General features: G+C 33.8%; 3 protein-coding genes and 1 long non-coding RNA gene across 7 annotated transcripts in view; 3 read left to right on the forward strand and 1 right to left on the reverse strand.

Moving 5' to 3' along the window:
* Positions 1-6,814, forward strand: part of LOC105142664 (transcription factor LAF1-like) — a 22,882-nt gene extending 16,068 nt beyond the window's left edge. Inside the window, exons 2-4 of one of the 2 annotated variants that reach the window (XM_011050406.1) lie at positions 4,275-4,492; positions 5,239-5,368; positions 5,936-6,814. In XM_011050406.1, the coding sequence (XP_011048708.1) occupies positions 4,275-4,492; positions 5,239-5,368; positions 5,936-6,545 (958 nt within the window). In that variant the 3' untranslated portion in view covers positions 6,546-6,814. The remainder of the gene's footprint in view (positions 1-4,274; positions 4,493-5,238; positions 5,369-5,935) is intronic. The other variant, XM_011050407.1, reaches the window with a different exon arrangement.
* Positions 6,815-9,242: 2,428 nt separating this feature from the next.
* LOC105142668 (transcription factor MYB39-like) lies at positions 9,243-11,985 on the forward strand. Its single transcript, XM_011050413.1, has 3 exons — positions 9,243-9,552; positions 10,244-10,373; positions 10,914-11,985. Exons 1-3 carry the CDS (start codon positions 9,420-9,422, stop codon positions 11,530-11,532), a joined length of 882 nt encoding a protein of 293 aa, XP_011048715.1. The 5' UTR covers positions 9,243-9,419; the 3' UTR covers positions 11,533-11,985.
* Positions 11,986-12,748: 763 nt separating this feature from the next.
* LOC105142667 (Remorin family protein) lies at positions 12,749-14,638 on the reverse strand. Of its 3 annotated transcripts, none has more exons than XM_011050412.1 (5): positions 14,225-14,638; positions 13,929-13,961; positions 13,758-13,845; positions 13,381-13,462; positions 12,749-13,165 (listed from the first exon to the last, which is right to left on the reverse strand). In XM_011050412.1, the coding sequence occupies exons 1-5, from the start codon at positions 14,406-14,408 to the stop codon at positions 12,971-12,973; spliced, it is 582 nt and encodes a 193-aa protein (XP_011048714.1). In that variant the 5' UTR covers positions 14,409-14,638; the 3' UTR covers positions 12,749-12,970. The 3 variants fall into 3 exon arrangements, with proteins under 3 accessions (XP_011048714.1, XP_011048713.1, XP_011048712.1); XM_011050411.1 differs by having other exon boundaries at positions 13,929-13,973; XM_011050410.1 differs by having other exon boundaries at positions 13,929-13,976.
* Positions 14,639-16,999: 2,361 nt separating this feature from the next.
* LOC105142666 (uncharacterized) overlaps positions 17,000-18,708 on the forward strand; it is a 10,934-nt gene continuing 9,225 nt past the window's right edge. The window contains exon 1 of the long non-coding RNA XR_845587.1: positions 17,000-17,011. This is a non-coding gene — a long non-coding RNA (uncharacterized LOC105142666). The remainder of the gene's footprint in view (positions 17,012-18,708) is intronic.

Consider the following 18,708-nt stretch of genomic DNA (forward strand, 5'->3'; position numbering starts at 1 on the left):
TGAATAACCAATATAAATAAATAATCTCAGAACACATTACAAAAACAATAAAAAAAAACTCAGAATCTTTATTGATTTTATAAACAAGGAATTTATACAAGTATACGTGTGCGCGTGCTATGCAATCTTGTGACTAGTAATAGGCCAACACCATCTTAAATTGCATTTAAATTTTAAATACGGCCTCCTAAATTTCTAAGTTTGTTTTGGTACATTTCTAGTTAAGACATCATGGTCACAACTTAATTATTCATTTAGCTCTAAATGACTTTTATGGAGAATTACAATCATTTAACAGAAACTGAGAATAAACAGTCGAGCAAGTGAGCTTACAAGATTATGGTAATGAGAAACATTGGTAAATGACCAATGATTTCATTCTCTCTCTTCTAGAAGAGAAACCAATCTCTCTTAAAAATGCCAACCAATTAAATAATTAATTAATAGATGATTTCACTATTTTTTTATTAAAAAAATACAGGTTTGGTTGGCATATAAAACACCATGTATTTGGCAATAATTCAACCACAAATATCATTATTAATTAATCCTACACTAATTCTACCCGTCTTCTCTCATATAATAGTCAATTAACTATTCATATTTTGGCACGTGTAACAAAAAAAATCTCGCAGAACGTATCATATTCTCGTGGCCATCTTTTAAATAGGAGATTCCTCATGATAAAAAAAATAAATAAAAGGATAATTAGAAGAAAAAGAAAAGGAAAAAACAGAGAGGGATTCCTCGCGATAAGGAAATATAATAACAGAGTTCTTTAAGACATCATCATCAATTTGCTGGCTGTTTAAAAAAGAACTCCTTAGAGACCAATAAAATCAAAGTTTTTTTTTTTTGTGTAAATACAATCTGTCTATTCATCAAATTAATAAAGACATTCTCTTTTTTCTTAGAGAACCAGTGGGGGAGAATATTTATTAATTAACAAATTAACAAATGATTAACGAATGATTGCCCTTGGCAATCTCAACAAGCTATTGATTTTCCACGATTAAAAGATTTTATTGATTCATAGACAAGATTTTATGTAATGAGGCACGCTACAGTTTGTTTATAGCTGTCCGCTGTCAAGCCAATTACAAAGAGAGTTTTAGGACCCTGATTACGTAGTAATTGCCTCATTAGAGTCGATACCAGCCTTGTCGGTGAGGTTATCTTTCTAGTCTTTGAAAATATTAAGCATAATTTATATCTTCACGGGATTAGTTGAGACTAAAAAGCCGAGTTACTTCGTTACGGAATCATGACTAGGTAGTTGTCATTTAACTCTTGTTTTTTTTTTAATCTAAAAAAAAAATCTAATTCCCTGGCTTATAGTGAGAATTTAGTCATCGTGTAAGAAAGATTACTCCTTCCACTTAATGGAAGGTTGTCTTCTTGCTCGGCACTTCTTATTGACTAGGCCAGTTGCCTTAGTGCCAAGGCATACGTAATAATGCGAGCGTCGTTATCTTTGCAAATAGAGATTCTAATCCTATTGTAGCCTCCAGCCATCAGGACAGCCACAAAGTCTATACTTTGTTTGCGGCTACCATGTCTATAATGTAGCCAGCCCTAAAAGGATTTGCATGGACTGTTAGTAAACATAGTTTATTCCTTGGAACAATTTCTATTGTTTTTGGTTGGTGTTAGAAGATAAAATAAAAAAAGATATAAAGATGAAAAAAACATGGTTGATCGGAGAGATTAAGAATAAAAAACCTGTTGGTTCTTTTCTAAAAATAACAACGTTGTTTTGGTGCTTTAATTTTTTTATTTTTATTTTAAGATTTAACCCTTCTAATCTTGGACTTGTATTACTATTTGTCAATATTGAGTTAAAGTTTAATAACTTTGGTTTATTTAAATATAGAGTAGAAAAATAATATTATCCACAGATACGTACTTAACCTATCCATACAGTCATTTTCTATAAAATAAAAATAAAAAATAAAGGGAAGCATAGTTTGTTTCACTTTTCCACCACATGTAAGTGGATACGGCGGCTTCGAAGTCATTGTTAATTTATGACTTCAACCTTACTAACGGCTGTCAATTTGAGTGTTGTCTTGTGCAAGACAAAGACCTTCCATTTAAATAAATGCATGCGATTACTCATTTTCTTCAGCATAGTTTGCGTGAGCTGCGAGATAAATTGACTCTTTTTTTCTAACTAAGAATGAGGCCACCGCTTCAATCTCCACAGAGAAACTGCCCCATTTAGCCCCCCCTTTTCTTTTCTTTAATCCAGCAAGCCAACCTTCGTTGATTTGTGTTTATATCTAATTTACTCTACAATTGGCTTGTTTTGCCAACTCACTTCCATTGAAACAGTAAGCTAACTCATGCATCTAATCTACCCCCATGTAAAACTGGGAAGCTAACGTAGGTATAGATTCAAGAAAAAATACAAGGAAAAAACATGATTCTTACTGTTCAAAATTCGAGTTGACTAGTTACTAGATTAAAACCGGGTTTTTACCCTGTTGACAATTTTTTCTGAAAAACAATATCATGCTGAGATTTTTTTTTAAAAAAAAAGAGAAATTAGGGGTCAACCCTGCGTGTTCCAGACCTTAATTCAAATATATTTTTACAACTATAATCCTACAATAATACCTATAAAACAATGTTAACACAAATTAAGGAATCACTTGGAATCATAAGTTATCAATGGGCCCTTACTGCTCCTGGTGGAACCAAAACAGTAGCAGCAGCAGCAGCAGCAGCAGATGGTTTTAAGAAGTTGAATGCACATAGAATACGAGGATGCAGGAAATGGAGGCAACCACATAATAATTAGGTGGTCCAAGGTTTAAAAAAAGGGCTCCACTTGTACCATAAATATTTACTTGACCAAGTAATAACCATGACTTCTTAATCAAAATTAGGTATTTAAAAAGTCAATCACACAACAATAATTTATTTGCATTCCTCAATTTTATTTTATTTTATTTTATTTAACAGGAGCAGTGCTCATCTGATGGATATCATCAGCTCGTTATTTTTCTTTTTGAACTCCCTAGCTCCTCCTGATTTCTCTTCCCTTTCTTTTGCTTATGCCACTAATGGCTTTGGATCCCCATCATCACGTACTCCACTTCCTTTAAAAACTGTGAGATGATTTAGCCTTCGTATCAATGGTGAAGAAGACGACGGCGTTATCATGATAAATAGAAGTGACAGAACCAAAATTCAATAAAATTCAGCAGCCTAGTTCGGACTAGATTAAGTTTTGTCTTATCTTTTACTCGTGTTTACTTGTTTTATGTAATCATTTTTTTTTTTATAATTTCCTTGTTGAAAGTGAATAACCAATATAAATAAATAATCTCAGAACACATTACAAAAACAATAAAAAAAAACTCAGAATCTTTATTGATTTTATAAACAAGGAATTTATACAAGTATACGTGTGCGCGTGCTATGCACTCTTGTATCATGCTGAGATTTTTTTTTAAAAAAAAAGAGAAATTAGGGGTCAACCCTGCGTGTTCCAGACCTTAATTCAAATATATTTTTACAACTATAATCCTACAATAATACCTATAAAACAATGTTAACACAAATTAAGGAATCACTTGGAATCATAAGTTATCAATGGGCCCTTACTGCTCCTGGTGGAACCAAAACAGTAGCAGCAGCAGCAGCAGCAGCAGATGGTTTTAAGAAGTTGAATGCACATAGAATACGAGGATGCAGGAAATGGAGGCAACCACATAATAATTAGGTGGTCCAAGGTTTAAAAAAAGGGCTCCACTTGTACCATAAATATTTACTTGACCAAGTAATAACCATGACTTCTTAATCAAAATTAGGTATTTAAAAAGTCAATCACACAACAATAATTTATTTGCATTCCTCAATTTTATTTTATTTTATTTAACAGGAGCAGTGCTCATAATTCAAGACATTTACCCTATCTTACCGAAAGATATTTAAGTATTTTTGTACAGGTTTTTATCCATCCTGTTAGATTTATTTTTCTCATATGACATCTAAGAGTCTATAATGAAATTAGAATGTTCATAAAAAAAAACTATTTTTCATTTTTTATATAAAATTCAGATATTGATGATAAAAAGATTCCACCGCTCTAAATATTTTGCTAGCGAGAATTTATAACATTAGCCACCGAAAACAAAATAAATATTTAAGAATTCCAGGCAGATGATTCATGCGTAAATTTTATAATATGGTAGGCTAGAACTACTATTTTTGCTTTATATACCAAAGCATTAATGGTCAGCTGTTCATTGCGCTCCCATCACAAGGTCTTTTGCTCTCTCTCTCTTGCACAAGTCATCGACTGATACTTCTGATCAGTCTTCCTTCCCGTCCTGTGGCAAAATGGGGTGCAAGTCATCTGACAAGCCAAAGCCAAAGCCAAAGCACAGGAAAGGCTTGTGGTCACCTGAAGAGGATCAGAGGCTCAGAAACTATGTCCTTAAACATGGCCATGGATGTTGGAGCTCTGTCCCCATTAATGCTGGTATGTATTTACTGCAAACTCATAATTATTCACCAATCAGTGCATTGCAACCCATCATGCCATCTTGCTAATGCACTTGAATTTGAATAAGCAATACAAAAAAACCATTGTATGTTTATTATAGGCACATATTAACATAGTTCTATTAGTTTTCAGGACTTTACTGTATCGGATAGCATTGTTTAGCAAGGATGAATCTGTTCTTATATTCCCAGAACATTGAATTTTTCTTGAGCATGAGTGATTCAACTCATGGAAGCATTTATTATTGCCATGAACGTTTCTATGGTTGGAAAAAAGGTTTCATGTTGATGGGATTGGTTTGATTTATTAATGTTGAGTGTGTGTTATATAGTTTTGATTAATCAATATTTTAAGATGATTGTTTACAATATCTTTTTAAATACTCTAGTACAAATAATTTGTCAATAAAATAATGGCCAAGTATCATGTAAAAAGCCATCAAAATTACTGGAAAGTCTTCATGACTCTTGGGTTAAGCCAAGCTTAAGACTTACCAACCTCTCATCATCCATTGGCTAATGCAGTTGGCTCATTCCTTGGTTAACCTAGTTAGAAATTTAGATGGCAGCTTGCATCATCTAGACAGCATTTGTAGTAGAATCTCTAAATTTCAAGAGAAAAGGATTGATGGTGGCTTCCTCTTAAAATAACTAGAAAGCCCTTACGAGTTGACTTTTTAAGGTCTTCATGATCATGAAAGCCTAAATATTGTGCTAATGCAGGCTTGCAGAGGAATGGGAAGAGCTGCAGACTAAGATGGATTAATTACTTGAGACCAGGATTAAAAAGAGGGATGTTTTCTGCACAAGAAGAGGAGACAATCCTGGCCCTCCATCAGATGTTAGGCAACAAGTAAGCAGACTTAATCCCAAATAATTATAATTACTGTACTAAAAAGTATCACTCTTAAAGAATTAAGGACCGCCCTTAACACCTTTCTGCTATTAGGTGGGTGACCCCTTCAAAGAAAATTAATTAGTATGAGTTAGGACTTGGATGCTCATGATCATTTAGGTCAAATAATATAAATTTAAAAGAAAATTATGATGATATAGATTATTACTCGGTGCTAGCCTAGCATGCATCTTCTGAACTGTCTAGCAAGGCAACTGCCTCCACCAAATCAAGCCACATTATGCTATGAGGGCACCCAGAGGACTTTTTTATAAACAGATAACAGACCATTGCAGGTCAACTTGACTTTTGTAACCTAAACAATGATACAAGGAAATAAGAGAATATGATTCGATTTAAAATCCCTGAATTCTTTGCGCCGAATTCACAGAAACATTATAGGATTAGTGTTTCTGCATTTAGCATTAATTAATTGCTGTATTATTCCTGATCAAAGCAGAAATTTTATGTCTTTTGTGTCAATAAAGCGGAACTAATGGAGACAATCTGTTCTGAACTGACTAGGTGGTCTCAGATAGCACAGCATTTGCCTGGAAGAACAGATAATGAGATAAAGAATCATTGGCATTCCTATTTGAAGAAAAAGTTGCTTAAAGACGAAGGGATGGAGTCTTTGAAAAGAACTCAATCTGACAGCTCAAACTCAGACATTATGGAACTTTCACCATCTCCCAAGAGACACAAAATGCAAGCTTCAAGTTTTGAGTCATCAATGAGTGCAGAAAAACCATCAGCTGATATCAACCGGTCAGTTCCGCAGATGTTTGAGTCTCCCAACCAACCTAAAGGAAGCTCCTTATTACCGAAGGTTATGTTTGCAGAGTGGCTTTCACTTGACAGCTTCGCAAGTTTAGGTGAGCCTATGGATTCAAAGAGTACATTTGATCATAATACAATCTTCCAAGACAATTTCTTGCATGATTACTTACTGGATGAAAGAGTATTTGGTGGTGAGTATCATAATTCACTAAGCGATGGTTCGAGCGGCGACATTTTTAGTTCAGAATTCAAGTTTGAGAGCCAGAGTCCAGGGAATGAGTTTGGTTTTACCTCTGGAGAGGATTTATGTAGTGGCTTCAACTTGAGCAACATTAGTGATGTGATGTACATATGAGCGCTTGGTTTCCAAAAGCAACTACGAGGAAGAATAATTTCCGATCATACAACAACAGGAAAAGAAAAAAAAAATATTTGACTCTCGAATAAAAGGGCCTGCAGAAAAAAAAAAAAGTCGTAGCTAACGAGGCACCTTTCAGTTCTTTTCACAAAACCAGGTGTACAGATGATGAAATAGGCTTTAGTAATCAGTTGAGTTTGTGGTTATTCTTCCGTGTAGTTGCTTTCGGAGACATATGAGAATAAAGAATCTGTCAATTTCTTGTCTCTTTGTGATGATTAATGCTTATAATTTCCATGTTTTCAACACCAAACTTTCTGTTTGATCATTGCTTGCTCCTTTCCACAAGGATCATTCTCTTTGATTATGAAAATATTTAGAAGGTTTTTAACTCATTTCATCTCCAAAGTACTGGAAGTGAGAACCTCTTTTTTAAGCATTTGATAAAGGAGAATCACAACAGTTTAGTGCTGCTTCATCTGATAGATTAAGAAAAAATCATTGCATGTTATTCAAAGGTTTTAGATCCATTAACTTTTTGATAACTTCAGAGCGAAAACTCAGTACCGACACTTTGAGTAGGCATAAGGTTGTGCAAGGAGGCATAAAAAACTCCTGCCAATCCTGGGATTTATCAATGTGCATTTGAAATTAAGACATTTATATTATTCCTAAGCAGGTACTGAATTACATTGATTAGTGTTCAAGTTCACAAAGGAGATGATGTTTTCTAACATTACTTAATGAAGGGCAAGGGCTTACACGATTTCTTATGCATAAAAAAAATCTTCAGAGACATTGATGGAACATTATATAATTAATTTGGCTGCAAGATATTCAGCACGGCAATGCATGCTTCACTGTCGTCTAAGGTTTCTGATTATGATGTTTTTTTTTTTTCACTCTTCAAATAATATTTTGAACTCTTTCATGAATTCTAAACGATGAAATCATCTGTGAGAATTAGGGTGGCCCATAACAGGATAGTAGCAACTGCAGCAATGATTGTAATTGGTGTCCTTTTCAGTGCAATCACCAGTTGGGGCAAAAACATTAAAATTCAGATGATAGGAGAAAGGTAATTAACCTTGTGTTTTGTATAGGGCTAAAGAAAATGAAAGAGCAGGACATAATCCATTTTTCTCATCAGTTAATTCTACATTTGTAAATGAAAACATGGGGTGGTGGAAAAGGATGAATCTGATTAGATTTTCAACTTAAGTGGGAAAAATGTACAGGAAAGAGAATATCCATTGCCTTCTTTTCCCCCCCATGGACACCTCCTTCTTAGAAGAGGGTGGCATATCAAAACTAAAAGTACAAGATACACACAAAATAATGCTAAAGGAGCTCTAAAAGTCAGCGATAGAACTCAAACTTGAGAATTATTGAAACGTTCAAGCTGAACAATTCTTCTCTGACCTGGAATTGACAATGGGGCAATGGAAGAGAGTGGAAATAAATGCATCTGACCTGTCTTGGGCGTCCATTTCGAAAGCCTGTGGATAGAGTGTGCTTCACTGGGTCCAGTTACCAAATGGCCCCATGAGAGGGCATGCTCTGCACTTTCATGCAAACTGTAGCATTAACCATTCCAGAAAGCAAACTCATTAATGGGAGATAGCTAGGCTGATCGATCAAAGAGTCGACGACAGGTCAGGCCCAACTCCTGTCAGCAATGAAGAATAATAAATTGTTTGGTTACAAGGCTGGGCCACGACCCAACCACTAGAACGGCCAGCTTAGCTGACTAGTCAATAGTCAGCACCAAACTGTTGGGCCTGCCTTAAGCAGTACTATATGGGCCTGACTCAGTGTCATTCAAATTTCCAATAGCCCAGCACTGTTACGACTTTTCTATCTGGTGCTCGAACAGCCAATATTCTCTCTTCATAACTTTTTATTTTTAAAAAAATATTTTTAATATTAACACATTAAAATTATTTAAGAAACATAAAAAAAATACTTTCCTCTCCAACTTAAAATTACATAATTTTTATTTTTAAAAAATTATTTTTAACATTAATTTTTTTAATAAAATTAAGAAACATAAAAAAATAATTTTAATCAATTAAACATGTTGATATCTGGTCTTCTGAAAATGCAAAAAAAAAAAAAACACTATGGAGGAAGAAAAAGCATGTAAATTAATTTTAATCAATTAATACATTAAAATTATTTTTAATATTACCCCATTAAAACATGTTGATATCTTACTTGAGTGTACAGCACAGTGTCAAATCTTTTTGCATAAAACACACACAAAAAGGAGTTTTCTTTTCCACCATGCTCAGTTTACAGGCTTCTTCTTTCGAAACAGGCACACAAAGCTTTGTACGTGCTCAGTTTACCAGCTTTTTCTTTGTAAACACAAGTCCTCATGCTTCTTTTTGCGGTTTGAATGCAAAAAAAAAATTTAATTTTTTTTTGGTATTTTTAATTGTTAAAATACTAATATCAAAAATAATTTTTTTAATAAAAATTTAAAAAACACAAGATGGCATGAAAATAGCTGATTCCCTCCTGATCCATCTTTTTTTTTTTTTTTTTAATATAGAGCGACAAATTAGTTTTTTTATATACATAATAATAATCGATACCTCGCTCGATCCTCTGGCAATAATTCTGATGATGGCATCTTTCTAGGTACTTAACTTGCCTGGCACTTGACAGTCTAGTTGAAGTAAATGCTGAGCCTATGAAATATGAATAAAAATAATGCTTTGCTATTTTCAAGCATCAAAACCCCGGATGTCAAATCCCATCAAATGATTTTTGGTTTTTTGTCCTCATTGAGAGGTGAAACCTTTTAGTAGAACTGTCATATAACTGAGAGCGCTTGATGGGTTTTGTTGTCTGACAGGAAAGAAGATGGGAAGGGGACCTTGTTGTGATCAAGATGGAGTAAAGAAAGGACCCTGGACTGCTGAAGAAGACTATCTCTTGGTTCAGTACATTCAAAAAAATGGTTTTGTTAGCTGGCATAGCCTCCCTAAGAAAGCAGGTTTTACTTTCGTTTTTGCTTCCCATCTTTTGGTATATTCTGCTTCAAAGTTCAAAATTTATTGAACCTTCTACATTGAAATTTGAAGAAAGGAAAATGTGTAATGGCTTTGGCTTGGATTTCGGAAGGCAAGTGACCTTTGATGCTATATGATTGCAAAGTCCATGTTGTTTATTTCTTATTTCCTGGTTGATTGGAATCTGTGCTTGGTGTTTCTGCTATTTTAACTTATTAAAAAGAGAATTTGAGACCACCCTTTACATGATTTCGGGTTTGCCATCTTTTATAGTGGTTCTTGTTCTTCTTCCTCCTCTTTTCATGCCCAATGTGTTGCTCTCTAATTTTCTAACCCTTGCTGTTTTGCTGAGCACCTGTGTAGTTGTTTAGCTGCATCTACTCGAGAACTTTTAAGTATGTTGACTGGAGAAACACAATTGTACAAAATCCAATAGCTAGCCTTCAACGCAATACAATTTTGATTAATTAAAGTTGAATATTTGAGGAGACACTTCCCCAACTTGGATAAGTTAATATTTGAACCTTAATAAGGTGAAAACTAAATCTAATGGCAATCAAATTCCAGTTGGCTTTGCTGCCAGGAGTTCCTTATTAAACTCTGATTTTGAGTTCCTAGAAGTTCCTGAACTTTGATGTCCTGAAATGTTAATCATGAACAAAATATTATGACCAGGCCTCTTTCGATGTGGGAAAAGCTGTAGGCTTCGGTGGACAAACTATCTTCGCCCTGACATTAAACGGGGTCGCTTCTCTCCTGCAGAAGAGGCCACTATTATTCATCTTCATGGCATCCTCGGTAACAGGTAAGGTGCTGCCTACTCTCATGTTTTCTGTGCATTATCTTTTTTTTGGAATTTGAAGGATGATATGGACATGAATATTTTTGAATTCCTGCTATATTTCTAAAACACTTCTTTCCATTGCTAATATCCGCATGATATTCAACTGAACTTCCATATGGATTTTGTGTCACGGAGAGGAACTTTTGTATCCCATGTCAATTTCTTCATTAGGATGAAGAAATTACTCTTTGCATTGTTGTTGCTTTCTGGCTTATGGTGTTTCTAAAGGAGAACTTTATTGAACAAAAGGTCTCCATATGGGGGATAGGCCAGATTTAGGATGCACAGATTTCTGTTCATTCATCCGGATATTCATGAATTGCTTCAAGATGAGTTACTGATTTATGGATTTTGAATGAATGTTTCAAATGGTTAGAATTTTGCTGTCTTTGCCTATCAGCATGCTTCCATTTTTTTATAGTATCGTATAATTACATAAAGCATGCCACATCTTTTGATCTTTCTACATTTCTATTTTGTACTCCATGCACTACTTCTCAGGTGGGCACACATTGCATCTCAATTACCTGGAAGAACAGATAATGAGATAAAAAACTTCTGGAACTCCCACCTGAAGAAGCGTCTCGCTTCCATTGGTCCGAAGTTGCAGATCAACCAGTCCTCTAATCCTATCAATATCATGTGTGAATCTCCTTACTGCCACATGGTACAGTGGGAGAGTGCTAGGGTTGAGGAGGCTCGCTTGTCAATGCAGTCATTGCTCGTAAAACACACATCAACAGTCAAGGGCCATCCTGATATCTTTATCCAGTTATGGAACTCTGAAGTTGGGGAAGCATTTCGCAATATCAAAGGAAAAGATGTCGAAACATGTGAAAGCCTTGTATCTGACGCGCATCCATGTGTAAATATTGAACCTGTTTTGCTTGACGACACAGCACCAGCAACGCCTAACAAAACAAGTACCTCCATTGACACCACTCAGGAACAAGAAGATACTTGCAAACCAAGTGCAGATGTTATGTCTATTTCAGACTCCATCGGTTCCAATGAATTTGCAGATTCTTCAGATACAGCACTGAAACTACTGCTGGATTTCCCAGGAGGCAATGGTATGGAATTGATAAGAGAAAACTTGCTTGGTTTTAGGTGCGACTGAAACAGCCTCTTGCATTTTGCAAGATATGGTGGCACTCCAGGAAGGAGCTGATGGTGATTTTTTGGGTACCCTCCCTGTTTTGCCTTTTCATTTCCAGTATTTAGGCCATCTAGTTTCCTATTTTGGTTGACAACTCTCTGCTTGAAATCGAAGAAGGTAGAGGCAGCAGAGTTTATAATTGGAATCCAGCAACAGTTTGCTGTGTTTCTAGTTTTCATTCCATGCCTTCTTTGCTAAACTCAAATGGGGTCCAATAGAAAACGTTGCCGGATAGAAGAAACCTTTTTAAGGTCTACAGTTCAAAGGAGTACCAGAGATGTTTTTGTCTGCTCTGTTACAATAGCACCAAGTGATCCTGATAGTCCATAGTTGAGTATGAAGTCGTGAAGGGTGCCTTATGTGTATAGAATACCATATTAGATTAAATACAAGTTTCTTTCTGGTTTTCATCTACGCGTATCTGATCTTTCATTCGTAGCATTTGTTATATGTTTTCAAAGTGATTTTGAAAATTTTAATTTTTTTATTGTTTTTTTAAATTAATATTTTTTTTATGTTTTTAAATTAATTTGTTAATATTAAATATAATTTTTAAAAAATTATTATTTTAATATATTTATAAATAAAAAATAAAAACATTTTAAAAAACAACGGTTGTCCGCTCTAAAAACACTGAATTTTGTGCCCGTCGAAGGGAACACGCTGTGAAGCCTGCAAAGAAGCCTGGATGCATGAGTTTTTATTTGTATAGGACCAGTTGGTGTATTGTTTTTTTTCTTCAGATTATTGAATTACATAATTTTTAGAAAATATTATATTTTTCTCTATCTATTTCTTGAGCCGTAATCACAAGGGTTGGTGGCCTTAATTTTAATTCACGCCATAAACTGCGTCACATATGGTAAAAGTTTATATAAACTGATTTATTGCATAATGTGATGTTTTTTAGAGGCTGCAAATAAAACCTGCAACATGGTATTCCTCTGTCTGGATGAGCTATGAATAACATGGCCCCCTCCTTGTCTGGTCTGAAATTATCAAGAAAACTAGACTTTCTATTCAATTGGCTCCATTTATTGGAGAGAGACAATGCTAGAGAGTTTCATAATCTTTAATGTTCTGAGGGCTGTCTCCTCCATAAACATAGGCACACAGCAGAACCACACATCTTTTGTCTCTCTGAATTGCTCTTGTACTTCAGTTTCCGTTTACTTCATGATTCATATAAGCTTCTTACAAACTCATTAAGTAAATTTTCCAAACAATATCTTGAAATGTGTTCTATACACACGAATACATCAACATGGACGCACAGAATAAATGAACACTTCTCAATTCTCCCCTTTTGAAACAGCATATAAACAAACAAACACTAACAAATAAAGGCTTAAAAATAAACAAATAATACAATTTTCAATCAAACCTGAGAAATTATAGCCTAAAAAAATCCAAGAAGCTTCTTCGGAGAACTTCCAGTGGCACGATATTTCGCAGCCATCTCTTCAGCCTTGAGAAGATCTTCCCCACGTTTAGCTTCGATAATCGCCTTCTTTTCTTCTGCTTCCTTGTGAATCATTGCGATTTTGTTCTTCATTTTCTCCATACATTCTGCCTTTTTTTTCTCAAGTTGTTCCTGCTCATATGCAAGTATAATCAATTATGTCAAACCACAAACTTTACCAACTACAACCATTAAACAGCCTGAATCATTTGGTTGGCGTCCAAAATATGGTTAATTGCTTCATATCAACAGAAATACAACAACTAAATATTCAGGGGACCATATGGATAATCAAGACAAAAGTTTAACAACTCTCTCTTGAAACATAAACTAAGGCTTGTTGCTACCTCAATCTTCATCAACTCAGCCTCCACAGATGCTTTCTTGCTGTTCTCCCATGATGTAATGGAAGAAAGTTTTCTGTGAGCTCTGCACAGTAGATTTACCAAATTCAATAAGGTAGAAAAATCATCATTAAAAAAGAAAAAAGCACTACAAGTACAATAAGAACATCACTGTATCAGAAAATAAAATTTTTAGAGCAGAAGAATATCATCATCATTGTTTTCATTTGAAGTCTGGAGATTTAAGAATCATAGCTCAGTAGTATTTTAAAATCATTCTGAGATATCATAAAGAAAATTAAGAACTTGGCTATGTAGAAATAAGCTGGAAATTACTCGAAAGAAAGAAAAAGACATTTGCTACTAAAGAAAGCTCTTACTTGTTTTCTGCTTTGGACTTCTCACTCTCTTCCCATGCTTTGACAAGTGATATCCTCTTCTCTGTTGCAACCCTTGCAAGAACAGCATCTATACCAAAAAAATAAAAAAGTTGACTGCTTAAACTGCTATAAATTGATCAAAGAACAACCTAAAGATCTAACAATAGGTACCTCTATTGACAGAGCTCTCTTTTTTCTCCTCAGCAGATTCAGAAGCTACTGCCCCAAGAAAAAAAAATCAAATTCAAGGTGACAAATATCAGATAACAAAGCACACAGTTTTTTGTTTTTGTTTTTGATTTTTTAATGTCTTCAAGTTTCTAAAAGATTCTTTTAATCATAGTCTAAGCAGAATAAAAAAGATACTAAAAAAAAGAACACAAACTTAAGGTTACAAAATTACCAAATACCAGAAAATTTAAAATCTATAGTGGATAAAGAGAAGAAGAAAGAAAGGAACATATTACTCTCAATAACGGCAACTGCTTCTGACTCCTCCACCTTCTCTTCAGCAACAGAAGGAGGGGTCACAGTTTTCTCCTCAGCCACCTCTTTTGGAGCCTCAGCTACAGGTTCAGGTTCAGCTGGTGGTGGAGGTGGTGTCTCTGATGGGGTTTCAGTTTCCACCTTCTTTGGCTCCTCCTCTGCCATATCCTTCAACACGAGCTAAAAAGAGAACTATGGAGCGGACAAAAAAACTACAAGAAGATAGCTTTAAAGATAACAGAGGTGGCTAGTAACGGTGAGAGAGAGATACGAGGGAGAGGAATAAGAGGGAGGGCTAGGTGGTTTTGGTTGGGATCTTATAGGTGGAAGAGGGTATCTGTACCTTGAAAACCTGAGCTGGCTGGTAGGTCTACTCTTTGTTTCTTGGCACTTCGCGCGCGCGTTGTCTATGTTATATGCGGTGGCAGAGAGTGACACTGACTCTCCTACTTGAATCTTTTTGTGTGTGCCTTGAAGCAACAACTTGTCCATTCCTGTATTCCTTGTGTTCTTGGTTGGTCAGGATGCTTTCTGAATTTGTATCCATGATTCTAAATTAACTTCCGTTTATGGAGATTTCTTTTTTCTTTTTTGATCTTGTAAACATTCATATATATGGGAGTTAGAAACATAAATTCATATGACTTTAACTCTAGAATTTAGATAATACTTTAAGTTTGAGATTTTTGCTCATGACGTAAGGGGATTTACGTTTTATGTTATTATTTTAGTTCAAATCTTAAAAAGAAAATGATAAGAAAGAAAATTTTAAGCCATTGCTAATCTCGGTGTATATTTGTACACGTAATGAATTAAGAATTTAATATGTATTTTGCAATATGATATAGGTTTTTTTAAAAAATATTTTAATTTTAAAAAATTATAACATTATCATGGGGTGTTTAAGGTTGTTTTTAAAATAATTTTTATTAAGTAATGTATCAAAATAATGTTTTTTTATTTTTTAAAAAATTATTTTTGAAATCAACATATTAAAATAATCTAAAAATAAAAAAAATATTAATTTAAAATAAAAAAATAACCAAATTTAAATTAAAAAATGTTTTTGAAACTCAAAAATAAATAAAAAAATCATAAAAAAACCATATAAAAAATCATCAATTTAATATTTTTAATATAAAAACAAAAACTTGATATTCTTCTTTCTTTTTCATTGGATAATAGTTTAAGTTTGTTATTTTGGCTCATTGGCTCATGACGTGAGGGGATTTACGTTTTATGCTATTATTTTGGTTCGAATCCTAAAAAGAAAATGATAAGAAAGAAAATTTTAATCCATTGCTAATCTTGGTGAATATTTGAACACGCAATAAATTAAGAAATTAATATGTATTTTGTAATATGATATAGGTGTTTTTTAAAAATATTTTAATTTAAAAGAAGAAACTATGATGTTATTATAGCGTGTTTAAGATTATTTTTTAAAATGATTTTTACTCGGTAATGTATTAAAATAATATTTTTTATTTTTTAAAAATTATTTTTGATATCTATGTATTAAAATAATGTAAAAATATAAAAAAATAAAAAATAACCAAATTTAAATTAAAAGATACTTTTGAAATAGAAAAATCATAAAAAACCATATAAAAAAATCATCACTTTAATATTTTTAATATAAAAAAACTTGATATTCTTCTTTCTTTTTCATTGGATAATGAAGAATATTTTGAAAAATATTTTAAAACGTGTCGATGGAGCTCTCTGTTTGGGTTATCTTAAAACGTATTATCTATGACGTCGATTTAAGGATGTTATTTCCAAGAATTGAACAAATAAAAGCAGCAAACCTAATTTACTTCACCTACCCCCACATAAAAAGGTATTCAAGACTTAATATTACATACTCAGCTATAAATTAAGAAAAAAGAAAAAAAATACCCACCTACAATAATTTGGGAAAAAAAATAAAATTACCGTTTAGGCAGAGGTTGGTGATTCAAGAGAAAACGATTGAACACATTGATTCTTTTGGGCAAAAAACATGGCAGCTAGCAAGAGAATTCCATATGAAACGACTAGTCGTTATCGGAAACCCCGAAGCAACCTTGTCTCGGTTATGAAACGGCGCCGCTTCGTAGCCTTCAAGAGATTCAACATGCAAGGTCATGAGAGATTCTTTGTATTTCGTGTTAGCCAAGGAATCCCTGTGGACCAGGTTGTAAAGTGACTAAATTAATAATAACCCAATAAAGAAATTATATAGTTCTTAATCAATCCAATTGAGATCCCATCTGCATTCAATTTTTCTTCCTAAAAATCAATGGCCTTGAAGATAAGATTACAGGGAGAAGGGATTAGATTTAGTTACGAGATCATGAACACGACCGAGTGGAATGCCTAATCCAATCCTTGATCGGATATTGTCGGTTGGACCAGCAATTAAGTGGATTTGTATCAAACTTTGCACGCATTTAAGTAGTGCGTTTTCAAGGCCAAATGACTCGATGATGAGGATATGCTATAAATAGTAAAATAGCTTAAATGAGTATTTCCTTAAGAAGACAAAGATCGATGAAGTCATTGGGGTGCTGTTCAAAAGTCATGTGGAAGCAGGCAAGAAGCAAATATCTATTCTTTCTCGGCTATAATTCTTCCTTGGAAGAAAACGAAATCCTAACCACAGAAAGCACGGGATCAGGTTAATTGCTACGTGGAACTGGAAGTTGTTGGCGGCTTTGGCTGATAGTCAAGGGCTCCATCGATATATACACTATTTAAATTTATATTCTTTAATTAACATAAATGTTCGAATGATATCATAACTAATTTTATAAATCGTAAAGTCAATGAACATATAAATCTTAAATAATTATTATATAAATAATTAAGAATTCGAAACTAATACTAAAAAAAAAATCCTTAATCTTAAATTTTTATCATTTCATCACTATAATATACTATTTCATATTAAATATGTCAACATGTCCAGGCCCTTTTATCTTAATCGCTATATTTTTCAATTATATTTTTTAATTAACATACATGTTCTGACAACTTACAAATATCATAACTAATTTTATAAATTTTAAAATTAACGATCATATAAATCTTAAATAATTATCATATAAATAACTAAAAACTCGAACCTAGAACTAAAAGCAAAAAAACTCCTTAATGTTAACTTTTTATCATTTCATCACTGTCTAAATGGTTAAATATATCATATTAAATATGACATATGGGATGGTCATATTAAATATGTCAACATGTCCAGGCCCTTTTATCTTAATCGTGTCGTCCTACTAGCTAGCTAGTGTTCAACGTCGTGCCACAATCCTCCTCCATGGTTGGGCGATGGGGAGCTCCACACGCTCTCTTTCATGAGCAAACCCTTTCCACTCCCTTAATTCTGTCGCTTTTGTCCAGACAAAAAATATTACCAAATCTTTCAGTACTCTCGGTAAAAAAATATGTTGTCGTGTATACATGTGTATTTACTTTTTGTTTTGATCGGTCGACAAAAGTCTAATCAAGAAATATCTTTAGAAACAAATTTATTTAATATTTATGTTTTTATCTCTGAGACCAAGCCTGGGCGTATTTTTACTTGACGGCAATGGTCTTAGTGTATAATGGAGCGAATGATGAGGCAAGTTCATGTACAGATTGTCATAGCCTGGATTGAATTCATATATTATATATGGTGCAAAGTAGTGTCCAAGCTAGCTAATTGCTTTTCAATTTCTCAAGTATTTGATGGGCGCGGCGGAGCCAGGTGGGACGCTTTCCTCCAGGCTCATCGTCATGTGATATCATGAAGATATTAATTGAGGTATAGAAAGCTTGAGAGTTACTCAATCCAGATCGCTGTCTCTCTTGATTAAGTATTGCGAACAAGTCATCGAATATCAAGATTAGCATACTTATCACCAGCTGTCATGAAAACACCACTCCCTCAAATGACATCAGAAGCAGAGATTGGTGCTGTGCTGATCAATATTAAAATAAAAAGGTTTATAAAGAAGAAGGAAAACGGGGGCCTTCTTTTCCCCCATACAAACAAATCATGATGGCAGCTACCTAGCTATCTCCCTAATTAACTTCTTATCATATTCTTCATTTTTTTAATCAATATTAATATTGATGTTCAGACAATTAAACTATACTCAAAATTATCTCACCATCTTCTTTCTATGTAGAGAAGCTGTAAATGTCGAATATTAAAACTCTCTCATGTATAGAAATGTAGACTAAAACATTAGCATCAACGCGTCACTAGCAAATATTAAACTTGGTTTGCCATCTAATATGAGTTGCGTAACATTAATATTAAATTTATAACCTAATTATTTAAACAATAATCAAAATTGTCTTGCCATCTTCTTGTAGAGAAGCGGTAAGTGTCGAAATGTTTAACTTGGTTTGCCATCTAATATGAGTTGCGAGATGGGACCGTCGATGATCGAGCAAGGCTCCACAGCCATAAACACAGAAGTTGTTT

This window comes from Populus euphratica, unplaced genomic scaffold (assembly GCF_000495115.2).
Source record: "Populus euphratica unplaced genomic scaffold, PopEup_1.0 scaffold148.1, whole genome shotgun sequence".
NCBI classification, from domain to species: Eukaryota; Viridiplantae; Streptophyta; class Magnoliopsida; order Malpighiales; family Salicaceae; genus Populus; species Populus euphratica.

What these genes read in the sequence shown, in the direction of transcription:
- LOC105142668 (XM_011050413.1), top strand. Translation starts at nt 9,420, where the DNA reads ATGGGAAGGGGACCTTGTTGTGATCAAGATGGAGTAAAGAAAGGACCC. An exon ending in TAGCCTCCCTAAGAAAGCAG is followed by an intron (nt 9,553 to 10,243) that starts GTTTTACTTTCG and finishes TATTATGACCAG; the next exon opens with GCCTCTTTCGATGTGGGAAA. An exon ending in CATGGCATCCTCGGTAACAG is followed by an intron (nt 10,374 to 10,913) that starts GTAAGGTGCTGC and finishes ACTACTTCTCAG; the next exon opens with GTGGGCACACATTGCATCTC.
- LOC105142667 (XM_011050410.1), bottom strand. Translation starts at nt 14,408, where the DNA reads ATGGCAGAGGAGGAGCCAAAGAAGGTGGAAACTGAAACCCCATCAGAG. An exon ending in AGCAGTTGCCGTTATTGAGA is followed by an intron (nt 13,977 to 14,224) that starts GTAATATGTTCC and finishes TTCTTGGGGCAG; the next exon opens with TAGCTTCTGAATCTGCTGAG. An exon ending in AGAGAGCTCTGTCAATAGAG is followed by an intron (nt 13,846 to 13,928) that starts GTACCTATTGTT and finishes TTTTTGGTATAG; the next exon opens with ATGCTGTTCTTGCAAGGGTT.